This window comes from Python bivittatus, unplaced genomic scaffold (assembly GCF_059951505.1).
Source record: "Python bivittatus isolate LINGU-HERP-01145 unplaced genomic scaffold, Pbiv_v1 ctg000240_np1212, whole genome shotgun sequence".
Lineage (NCBI taxonomy): Eukaryota > Metazoa > Chordata > Lepidosauria > Squamata > Pythonidae > Python > Python bivittatus.
In genome coordinates this window covers 2,553,436-2,565,682 of record NW_028277051.1, presented here as the reverse complement: position 1 = coordinate 2,565,682, position 12,247 = coordinate 2,553,436, and the positions used below count along the sequence as shown (strand labels likewise).

At 46.5% G+C, this 12,247-nt stretch overlaps 1 protein-coding gene across 8 annotated transcripts in view; it reads left to right on the top strand.

Moving 5' to 3' along the window:
• Positions 1–12,247, top strand: part of NCOR1 (nuclear receptor corepressor 1) — a 124,734-nt gene that overhangs the window by 65,994 nt on the left and 46,493 nt on the right. For 7 of the 8 annotated variants that reach the window (XM_025171240.2, XM_025171242.2, XM_007435278.4 and 4 more), the window contains 3 exons: positions 2,806–3,361; positions 7,630–7,759; positions 8,663–8,852. In XM_025171240.2, the coding sequence (XP_025027008.1) occupies positions 2,806–3,361; positions 7,630–7,759; positions 8,663–8,852 (876 nt within the window). Of the gene's footprint in view, positions 1–2,805; positions 3,362–7,629; positions 7,760–8,662; positions 8,861–12,247 lie in introns of those variants that run through there. The other variant, XM_088138764.1, reaches the window with a different exon arrangement.

The following is a 12,247-nucleotide window of genomic DNA, read 5'->3' as shown; positions in this document are numbered from 1 at the left end:
AATTCAACAGTTGAACTCATTTCCCTTGGTTAGATCGCTTAATGTTGGCTTGAAATCAGACGGCGACCCTCAACCTATAATTTTAAGTTTTGCTAACTGATGATAAAGAAGTTCTTGTGATCCAACATTATTCTCGTGACGTTCCTCATGAAGACAATTAAAACTCTAGGATTTCATGGGCAGAACACTTAAATAATTACTTTGCTATGGTTTTAAACTCTACTCCGGCTTTAAATTTTAGGTTGTGTATCATAGAAGATAGGAGGTTTACAGAAAAAAGCAAATGCCTTTATTTATTTATTTACTTATTTTTCAAATTTATAACTACCCATCTCACTGTGGAGTGCCTTTAACATTCTAAGTAATTTAATCAGTAAAAACCTTAGAATCTGGAGCACCCACAGCCTCAAATAAAAGAAATACTCAGCTGAGTACTACTTCCAGCTGGTTTGATGCAGATTGTGCCAGTATTAAGAAGAAATTAAGAGTTTTATACCTAGCATACAGAAAATCTAATTTACAACAGCCCCCCCTCAAGTTATTAGAAATTGAAGAAACACTATAATCCACTAACGTGCCAGAAGAAACAGAAAGCAGAGATCCCTGGTCACTTTTAATAAATGCATCTCTGTACAAAGACTCTTTTGGAATTTAATTTAATTTAATTTAATTTCCAGGGCTTTCATTGCTTCCTCGGTCCCAGATTGCGGCACAACAATCATATAAAAAGACAATTATAAAAACTAAAGAAAAAACATTAAAAACCACATTAATAAATACCACAAATGTATTTATTTTATTTAGCTGCCCATATTGTAACGACAACCCTGTAAAAACCACAGAATCGTCCTCCAAACCATCAAATAAAAATCAGCAAAAACTCTATGAAAGGCAGTAGGCTTGAGGCACTAGTCAAGAATTGCCAAGAAAATCCAACTATGATAAAACTAAACTTTTGGCATAGCTGGAAAATTCAAGGTCATATGATAACACAAGTGGAGAATTTTAGCTATCTGGGCATTTTATTTAACCATGCTCTCTCCTGGCAACGTCACTGCAAGGCCATACTTCTGAAAGCAAAAGCTGCTATGATGGCCTTGTTTCAATACTTTAATTCAAAAAAGGGGGGTTGGGGATTTGTCCTTGCAGCAATACAGGTGTTTTTTTTTTAAATTGCATCTCAAATTTAATGTGGCACACTCCAATTTGGATTACATTTGGCAATAATAACATAACCCAACCACAGGTGAAATTTTTACGATCTCTTCTTAATGTTCCAGGCGGTGTTCCAAACTCTGTTACTGTCCTGTAAGCCAGGCAGTGCCTGTTGAAAACACAAGCTTAGCTAAATTAAGATTTGGTGGCAAACGCACGTCTTCAAAAACAAGGAAGGATTGTTCCACGCAATACCAGATGATTCTTATATAGATACGTGGTTTAAACAGGTGACCCCCAAATTGATCAGAATGGCATTGATTTGGATTGATTGTTTCCTAGGGGCGTAACACCAGCATTTTATTGCATTAAACAAATATTATGGGATAACTCATTACATGGCGAAAACCAAAGTTCCATGTTTGCCTGTGACTTTGGGAATAAATTACAGCTACACTTTTCAGCTCCCTATATATCTTAGTGGTTTACAGTTAAGTCAATGCAGGATAGCCTTTTCAAAACCTGATAAAGTGTGTTGCCATCAAAGATGCTCTATGGTGGATTTCAAAATATCCCCAAACGCTCAAGGTGTTGTCCCTGTAATGTTACTGACCTTGAAACGGTGGATCATATTTTATCGCACTGTGGATTTTACAAGGCTTTTTGGCAGGATATTCTCTAGCTTACTTTAAAATCAAGGCCAGGAAGAGATATTTCTGAATACAGCATGTTAAAATTTTACTCGCAGATAAAAATCCTAAAATTACAGTGGCCGTGGCCACATTTTTAACCATGGCTCTAAAACCAAGTTGTTAGGAACCCATCATTAGGTTTGAGTTGTAAATGTTTTGTGTAAAATTTATCCATTTATTCTATCTGTTAAAACTATTTTACGATGCCAAATTTTAGCTTATGCTTGTACTTTGCTATTCGGATCTTTGGGCCATAAATAAAACTAGATGTAATTCAACAATTGGGATAGAGTCAGAGTCAGTTGATCTTTTTCGGCCTTGACCATCCAAGTCAAAGTGATGATTCCAGTAGCCACTTTGCCCACCTTTACAGCAGCTTCCTTTGGCTATTTCACGTGGGAGGGTGGTCCAAGAGGGATGAGCTGAAAGAACGTACAGATTTAAAGAAGCAATAGAAGCCAGTCTCTGATTTCCATGGCTTGTAAGGAAAAGAGCTGCAGCTGTTTTCAGAGGGTGGAAAATTTGGAAGCAATGCCAGTTGCTAGAGCTGGAGGATAGGAGGTAGCAAATTAGGGATCCAGGGCAGGCAAGGATGCTGAAATACATCTTCAGGAAGTTCCAAGGGCTAGGACTTTGACAGAGGTGGGTGATTCAAGCAGGGAGGTTCTAAACAGAAGAAGAGAAGATTGAGTGCAAAAAAGACAGAAGGAATTGGAAAAGCATCTCTGAGTCAGAATCCTGGAGGGGCTTAGCCAGAAAGGCAGCTGAAGAACCAAGTTTCCACTAGGTTTGAGACAGCTGCCGATGTTTGGAATCCTCCACCCCAGAAACAGGAGATCTAGGAGGCATTGGGTCTATCCTTGTGTGTCTTGAGGTGCTGAGGATTAATCGTTCAGCATCCAGGTGAAGCTCCTTAATTACCTTTCCTGTGCTCACACTCAACTTCATGCCTTTTCAGGTGCTGAAAACAGTTCCGATACTGAAAGCGCGCCATCTCCTTCTCCGGCAGAGGTTTCCAAACCTTCAGAGGATGCCCCTCCGGAGAGCAGCTCTTCCCGGATCACCACCGATGTGGCGGCTGAGCAGGACTCTGCCATTAAACCAGCCCCCAGCGCCTCCCCTCCCTCGGCAGCCCAGAGCACGAAGCCGGCTGAGAGCGAAAGCGCCGAGCTGCAGGTGAAGGAGGAAGCCAAGTCGGAGGTGGAGGAGCTGATGGAGACGGAGAGCAGGATCTCGCTGGTCGACACCAAGCCCATCCTCAGCCTTGCCGCCAGCGCCAAAGCGGAGCCTGTGGAGGTCGACACCAAGCCCCCCGGAGACATTCAAGTGAAGGTGGAAAACGAGGCCAAAGAGAGGGAAGAGGACATGCCTAAAGAGAAGCTGGAGCCGGAGGGGGTGGACTTCAGCTCGGGCCACCCGGCCAACGCCCAGAGGATGGAGCCCAGCTCGGACAACGACTCAAGCGCCACTTGCAGTGCAGATGAAGAGGTGGACGGAGAACCCGAGAGGCAGAGGTGAGGTCCCAGGCCCAGCGCGGGCAAAAGTTATCCTCCCTCTCCGCTCCAGAAGACCCCCCAACCTGTATTCTGGCTTACATTGGGCAGCCCAATCCCTGAAATTCCATAAAAACACCTGTTTCTGGTGCCATTCTTCCTGCTGTAAGCGAAAGTCAGATTCAGTCCTTAAACTCTCCCCCCACCTCCTAGGGACTGAAGAATAGGCCACACCCTCTCCAGTGACATCATCACTTCCCCAGTCATCCCACCGCTGGCCTCCAGAACTAATTCAATCATGAAAACGGGCAGCGAGACCTGCCCCCTTCCTGGGGGCACCTTAGAAGGAGCTGTGAGTGCCCCTGGGTGTCGGTTTAACCTGCCTTATCAGTGAACTCAGAAAGGAAAGGAGAGACCTGCCTTTCCTCCACCCCCAACCTGGCACCAAACGAGCTGGCCAAGGCGGGGCAGAATCACCTGTTCTCCTTCGGCCTGGCCGCTCAGCTGTGCAGCCAGCTAGGTCCAGAGCTGTGTCCAGCGCAGCAGAGACAGCCCTCCAGACTCTCTTTCTGTGTTTGCCACCCCTGCCTGGTAGGGCGTGCAAGTAGCCAACTTCCTATTCCATTTTCATTCCTCACTCGCTCACACACACACCCACACACACCCCTCGTTTGCTTCAAAACGTTCTGTGGCGACAGCGGTGCACAAAGAGCGTGGTGTGTAATGGAAAGTTTCCTCTGGCCTTGGAGGCAGTCCACCGAACGGTCACAGTTGGGCTTGCCCTGGAGCGGGCGCTAAATGTCAGAGCGATCGAGTTACTGAGTTCCCCCCACCTTTTTTTAATCGTGTGCGTGTGTGTGTGCGTGCGTGTTTTGGACGAGGGTCTTCCAAAGAACTCTCTCTCTGGCTCTGCACGGGGAGGATCTCTTGCCTGTGAAGATCGAAGCCTCGGTCAGTTTGCATTCAGTTGTCCAGAACAGAGATTAGCGTTGCTTGGGTGGCTCGCACGTGCGGTTGTGTCCTCCCTGACCCGCAAAAGGCATCTTCTTAAGAAAGGCAGAGGATGCCTGGGGGGTCTCCTAGCCTCCTCCTCCTCGCCTTGCCCATTTGCAAATATTGACCGCTTTGAGGTGCAGGGGCTTGGTGAAAATGCCCGCTGTGCTGATCCCGGTGGTAGCACCATGGTCATAACCGGTCCTTGAAGAGGGAGGGCGTGTTGATGACCAAGGGCTGTCGATGCGGTCCTGCTAGATGTTTTTTTTTTAAGTGACCGTCGCTGAGGTTTGTTGACGCGAGTCAGTCTGCTTCCCTGAGAAATGATAGATCCCCATTCATCACCTCGTTGTGTTTTAAAGACCTGGTTTGTTCCTGCCTTGAACTGATGTCTTACATTTTGGATGGAGGCCTTTTCTGAGAAGTGTCAGTGACCCCTGTGCGCTTTCCCTCCGTGCCAACCCTGCCTGAAAGCATTTAGTAGTAATAATACTAGATTTAGTATTTCAAGAATAATTTCCGTAACAAAGAAATGATAGAAGAGGTGACCTAGGTCAGGGTTCCTCAACCTCAGCAACTTTAAGATGGGTGGACTTCCCCAGGCTGGCTGGGGAATTCTGGGAGTTGAAGTCCACCCATCTTAAAGTTGCTGAGGTTGAGGAACCCTGACCTAGATGGCAAGATCCTTCAGTTCAAACAACCTCCCGCTGGCCTGCCGCCCTCCAGATGTGTGGGACTACAACTCCCATAGTTCCCAGCCAGAATGGAGTTGGTCGGTTGTTAAGAAAGGTGTTTTTCCCCAACCCAAGACTCTCCATGTGCACTATGATTGCAGCTCCCAGAATGATGAAACAGGCTGGTTAGGAATTTTCTCCAATCCACAGGGTGTCACATTTGGGGAAAAGGTAGCAAAGATTGATTGTTCTGATCCTGCCCACAAAGAACATTTAGACACAGGACTTCCTTTAGCACTTGGACCTCTTGTCCCTTTGCCTTTTTAAAAACAGTTTCTGCAGCGGCCCACTGTCTGCCAATCGGCCAGGAACAATTCAGAGACCTGGTTTGGCAGCATTGCCAGTGGAAAGGGTCAAGGCTAAGTAAACTGATCAGAAGCCGATTGTAACTCAGCAATGCAGCACGGCTGCTGGAAAGGGTTTGGGGGGAAAAAAACCACGAAAACAATGGTTCTACTTTAGTCCACACCGTTGGATCAAAGATAGCTTTGGACCCTGCATTTTCAGAAGGGTGGAAACAATCACAAGCCCAGTTCGCTTGGTGGGCACCACGTTAGAGAAGACGGCTGGACTTGCGTCATTTATTTATTTATTCATTTATTTGTCAAATTTATATAGCTGCCCATCTCACAAAACAAGTGACTTTGGGCCGTGTACAGCGAAGCTAAAAACAATTAATTAATAAATACCTAACTATTCGTATTAGTATTAAAAAAAGTTTAAAAACTGTAAAAAGCAAGCTAAAAGAGAAGAAATATTGGGCGAAGAGAAGTTAATAACAGTGTAGTCACCTCAATAACTCACCAGTCCTCTGGGGTCCCCAGGCTTGATGGCACAACCAGGCTTTGAGGGACCTGCAGGAGGTCAGAAGTGATGAAGCCAGCCTCACTTTGGGGGAGGATATTCCATAAACTGGGGGGCCACAGCAGAAAAGGCCCACCGCCTAGGACCCACCAAATGTAACTCTCTTGCTGATGGGACCTGTAGCATGCCCTCTCTGCTGGATCTGGTGGGACAGGCAGATGTAATCGAGGAGGGCAGTCCCTCAGATAACCCAGCCCCATGCCAGGTAGGGCTTTAAAGGTCCAAACCAACACCCTGAATTGGACCCAGAAACAGACTGGTAACCAGTGCAGCTCATGAAGCAGAGGTGTAACGTGTGTTCTACAAGAAATACACATAACTGCCCGCCCCTCTGCATTTTGCATCAGCTGAAACTTCCGGATACTTTTCAAGGGCAGCCCTGCGTAGAGTGCATTACAGTAGTCCAACCAGGAGGTGACTATGGCATGAATGACTGTGAGTAGAGCCCTTTAATCTAGGAATGGGCACAACTGGTGCACAACGTGAAGCTGTGCAAAGGCCCTCCTAGCCATGACTGCCACCTGATCTTCGAGCAGGAGTTGTGAGTGTAGGAGGACTCCCAGATTGTGTACGGGGCCTGTTTGGGGCAGTGCAGCCCCATCCAGCACCAAAGGTGGCATAGTCCTAGGACTGGTGGGCTCCAAAACCCAAAGCCACTCAGTTGTGCCAGGGTTCAGCTGTTTTTCCCCATCGAGACCCTCACGGCCTCCAGGCATTGGGATAAGACATCCATAGCATCACTTAATTCGCCAGGGACAGAGAGGTATAATTGGGTATCATCAGCGTATCGATGATACCTCACCCTGTGGCAACGGATGAGTTCACGCAACAGCCTCATTTAGAAGCTGAATAGGAGGGGAGAGAGCACCGAACCCTGCAGCACCCCATACAGTAGGGGCCAAGGGCGGGACCCCTTCTCCCCAGTCACCACCAACTGGAATCAACCCTGGAGAAAGGAGGTGAACCGGCATTAAACCGTGCTGCCCACCTCCAGTCCTCTGAGCCGATCCAGAAGGATACCATGGTCGATGGTATCGAAAGCGGCCATGTAGGGCAAGGATGGGTGCAGAACCCCATCCCGGCCATGCCAGAGAGTATCCAAAAGCACAACCGATGCCGTTTCCTTGGTCCGAATCCTGTCTGAAAGGGGTCCAGATAATCCACTTCCTCCAAGATCCTCTGAGCCTGCTGCGCAACCACCTTTTCAGTCACTTTCCCCAAAAAGGGAAGATTGGATACTGAGCGAAAATTGTCCAGTATGGTGGGGCCCCGCAATGGCTTCTTGAGGAGTGGGCGAACCAAGGCCTCCTTAAGAAGTAAAGGAACAGCCCCTCCCTCAAGGAAGAATTCACCACCGCTAGAACCCACTCGCATGACACCCCCCTGCTTGCTTTCACAAGCCAGGAGGGGCCTGGAACTAAGGAGCAGGTGGCTGAGCTCACAGTCCTGAGGACCTCGTCCCCTTCAAAATCATACGTTTTCCCTGGGCAGCGAACTGAACTGTTCCCTTCCAACCTCAGAATTTCTTCAATATGAGCATTAATCTTCTCTGAATTTCCTGGCATTCTCCCTTTCCCCTAGTATCCACTGGTGAATTCGTTTGATGTAATGCGGTATGGACCATTGACTTTTACGTCTGTCTTTGAATTGACATTTCCTCTCTATAGAATATCTCTGAATGTATTTTTCTTCCTTCAGGATCTTTGCAATGGACTCAAAGCCTTCCCTGTTAAATCCCACCGGACCGCTGCTGGTATCGTCTGCAATTAAACAAGGGCCAATGGATCTACAGCAGCTTCAGCACCGGGCAGCCGTCATACCACCAATGGTACGTTCTGGACAGGTTTGGAACATATCCTCTCCTTTCTTGTCAGCCTGGAAAGGATTTAGACCAGAGGTGTTGCCTCAGGCACTGTTTCTCAACCTTGGCAACTGTAAATTGTGTGGACTTCAACTCCCAGAATTCCCTAGCTGGCTAGGGAATTCTGGGAGTTGAAGTCCACACAACTTACAGTTGCCAAGGTTGAGAAACAATGGTCTAGAGATACAGGGACTTTAAGATGGGTGGATCAACTCCCAGAATTCCCCAGGCAGCATGCTTTAAGATGGGTGGACCAACCCATGCTGGCTGGGGAATTCTGGGAGTTGAAGTCCACCCATCTTAAAGTTGCCAAGGTTGAGAAATCTGGGCCTGAGGGTGTACTCAGCATTTCAAGATCGAACCCTGAGACTGAACGTTTCAGACTCGACATGTAACCCACTGGGGTTGTGCCCTGCCCTGCGTTTGGACAAAGCCCAGGCTGAGTTCCCCAGCCCCCAGGGCCATTGGAAGACACAAATAAGCAGGACACAGAGAAGAGGAGGGATGTCAGGCAGCAGTGCGGCCGAAGGAGAGATTAGAGTAGCCGAATAAAAGCCCTTGTGGACCATTTTTATTTATTCGTTTATATTTCAAATTTGTGGCTGCCTGTCCCACCCATTTATAGGACCTGTATATTATGAGGGGCACCTTCTCCCCATTGGTTCTACCCAGTGGCTGGGGAAGATGGGAGTTTGTAACTCTGGCCCCTCTGAAGGGCGCTGGGGCAGGGAAGGCTGTCTTCATGGACTGCCAGTGGGGGTGCTGAGTGACCCCACTGTGCCACCCCAGCTGTATTAGCAGGTCCGTTCCACCTTGCCTCTCACTTTCCCTGGCGATATACTTCAGCGTTCCTATCCTGTCGTAATCTAGGAACGACTGCCCATGATTCCTGGCTTCCCCACCAGCGGCTACACACTCCTCCACCAGCACATCAAGGCCATGCACAAGTCCAGCGTGCTAGAGGAGCAGCAGCGCCAGAGACAAGAGCAAATGGAGGTGGATTTCCGGAGGTCCTCCAGCCCCTGCGGTTCTTCCAAGAGCCCAAATGTCGAGTGGGATGGTAGGTGATGGAGCTCCGCCCAGCACCGTGTTGTGGGAAACTGCTTTACGCTGATCCTGACTAAGTCCCCAAGGCAGGAACAGTCTCTCCCATCTCCTGCGGTGGGATCCATTAATTCAGGAGTTGGGAGTATATAAAAAAATAGCTATGTTCTTAGCCTAAAGCAGTGTGTCTCAACCTTGGCCACTTTAAGACGTGTGGACTTCAACTCCCAGAATTCCCCAGCCCCATGGCTGGCTGGGGAATTCTGGGAGTTGAAGTCCACACGTCTTAAAGTGGCCAAGGTTGAGACACACTGGCCTAAAGGGTGATCCTGCTGATAAAGTGGCGCATGAATTTTTGAACTCCTCCTCCTCCTCCTCCTCATTATTCTTTTGCATTGAGAATTTGGGGAAATGCGTGCATTACAGCTGCTGGGGGCTCGGCATGCTGGCTTCGTTGGTTCTTTGAAAGTGTGGGGAGGTGAATGAAAATCTGCGTAGAGGCTGTGGCAGTGACATTGCTAGTCCACAGGGTGCTGATGGAATTGGGGGCCTGTTTTGTTTTTGCTTTTTATAAACAGGCACACACACACACATATGTAATTTTTATTAAAACTTTTAAAAGAAGATAAAAACTAATACAAGCTAATATAAAGAAAAGAAGAGAGAAAAAGAAAGAAAGCCAAAACTGCAAGAAAAGAAAAAAGTTAAGAATAGAAAGGAAAGAGAAAAGGTACAAAGAGGTGGCTTCCGATATTCTTCACAGCATAAAATATATTTAACCTCCCTTTCTAAAGTTACATCATAATACTCTTTCTTTTTATAATCTATCCTCGTAATCATCAAAACCATAAATCACAAGTTCATTTTTTTTTTCATTTTTACGCAAAAAGTCCATTAGAGGTTTCCAGTCACTGGTAATATAAATAGTGTCTTTTCTCTTATCAAAAAAAGATAGTTTATCCATCTCAGCAAGATCTGTCAGTGTCACCAACCATTCCTCCATAGGGGGTAGTGTTGAATCAAACGGGGGCCTTCTTTGCACGGGGTTGTGACTTTATTTTCAGTAAAATACGTTTGTTCAACTTACCAGACCTACTTTAGCACTGTGTGGAGAAACAGCAAGCAGCTGCTCCAACCATCGGCTGGTTTGCCATGTTGGAGGTGGCATTAAAATGGGGGTGGGTCCACAGGCAGGTGGAGGATTGTGCAATCCTTCTTGAACTGAAAGTGTTGTTGTTTAGTCGTTAAGTCGTGTCCGACTCTCCGTGACCCCATGAACCATACTGCGCCAGGCCTTCCGGTCCTTCACTGCCTCCCTGAGTTTGCTCAGTTTCATGCTCATTGCTTCAGTGATGCTATCTAACCATCTCATCCTCTGCCGTCCTCTTCTCCTTTTGCCTTCAATCTTTCCCAGCATCAGGGTCTTTTCCAAAGAGTCCTCTCTTCGCATTAGGTGACCAAAGTATCTGAGCTTGAGCTTCATTATCGATCCTTCCAATGAGCAATCAGGGTTGATTTCCTTTAAGATTGACTGGTTTGACCTCCTAGCAGTCCAGGGGACTCTCAAGAGTCTTCTCCAGCACCACAGTTCAAAGGCATCAATTCTTCGGCGCTCCGCCTTCTTTATGGTCCAGCTCTCACAGCCATACATTACTACTGGAAAAACCATAGCTTTGACTATGCGGATCTTTGTCGGCAAGGTGACGTCTCTGCTTTTTAATATGCTATCTAGGCTTGCCATAGCTTTCCTCCCAAGGAGCAAGCGTCTTTTAATTTCATGGCTGCAGTCTCCATCTGCGGTGATCTTGGAGCCCAAATAAATGAAGTCTGTTACTGCTTCCATTTCTACCCCTTCTATTTGCCAGGAATTGATGGGTCCAGATGCCATGATCTTAGTTTTTTTAATGTTGAGTTTCAAACCAGCTTTCGCACTCTCCTCTTTCACCCTCATCAAGAGGCTCTTTAGTTCTTCTTCACTTTCTGCCATTAGGGTGGTATCGTCTGCATATCTGAGGTTGTTGATGATTCTCCCTGCAATCTTAATTCCGGCTTGTGATTCTTCCAGCCTGGCATTTCTCATGATGTACTCTGCATATAGGTTAAATAAGCAGGGTGACAGTATACAGCCTTGTCGTACACCTTTCCCTATTTTGAACCAATCGGTTGTTCCGTGACTGGTTCTAACTGTTGCTTCTTGGCCTGCATACAGATTTCTCAGGAGACAGGTAAGGTGGTCTGGTACTCCCATCTCTTTAAGAATTTGCCACAGTTTGTTGTGATCCACACAATCAAAGGCTTTTGCATAGTCAATGAAGCAGAAGTAGATATTTTTCTGGAACTCTCGTGCTTTCTCCATGATCCAGCGAATGTTGGCGATTTGATCTCTAGTTCCTCTGCCTCTTCGAAACCCAGCTTGTACATCCGGTAGTTCTTGGTTCATGTATTGCTGAAGCCTAGCTTGTAGGATTTTGAGCATAACCTTGCTAGCATGTGAAATGAGTGCAATTGTGCGATAGTTTGAGCATTCTTTGGCATTGCCCTTCTTTGGAATTGGAACATAAACTGACCTTTTCCAATCCCGTGGCCACTGTTGCGTTTTCCAAACTTGCTGGCATATTGAGTGCAGCACTTTAACACCATCGTCTTTTAGTATTTTAAATAACTCAGCTGGAATACTGTCATCTCCACTAGCTTTGTTGTTAGCAATGCTTCCTAAGGCCCACTTGACTTCACTCTCTAGGATGTCTGGCTCAAGGTCAGCGATCACACCAGCGTGGACATCAGGGACATTAAGATCTTTCTTGTATAGTTCTTCTGTGTATTCTTGCCACCTCTTCTTAATCTCTTCTGCTTCTGTTAGCTCCCTGCCTTTTTTGTCCTTTATCATGCCCATCTTTGCACTAAACGTTCCTTTCATATCTCCAATTTTCTTGAAGAGATCTCTAGTCTTCCCCATTCTATTGTTTTCCTCAATTTCTTTGCATTGTTCATTTAAGAAGGCCTTCTTATCTCTCCTTGCTATTCTCTGGAAATCTGCATTCAGTTGCTTATATCTTTCCCTTTCACCCTTGCTTTTCGCATTCCTTCTTTCCACAGCTATTTGTAAAGCCTCATCAGACAGCCATTTTGCTTTCTTGCATTTCTTTTTCTTTGGGATGGTTTTAGTTGCTGCCTCCTGTACAATGTTACGGACCTCCGTCCATAGTTCTTCAGGCACTCTGTCTACCAAATCTAATCCTCTAAATCTATTCATCACCTTCACTGTGTACTCACAAGGAATATGATCTAAGTCATACCTGAGTGGTCTAGTGGTTTTCCCTACATTCTTCAATTTAAGCCTAAATTTTGCAGTAAGAAGCTCATGATCTGAGCCACAGTCAGCTCCTGGTCTTGTTTTTGCTGTCTGTATAG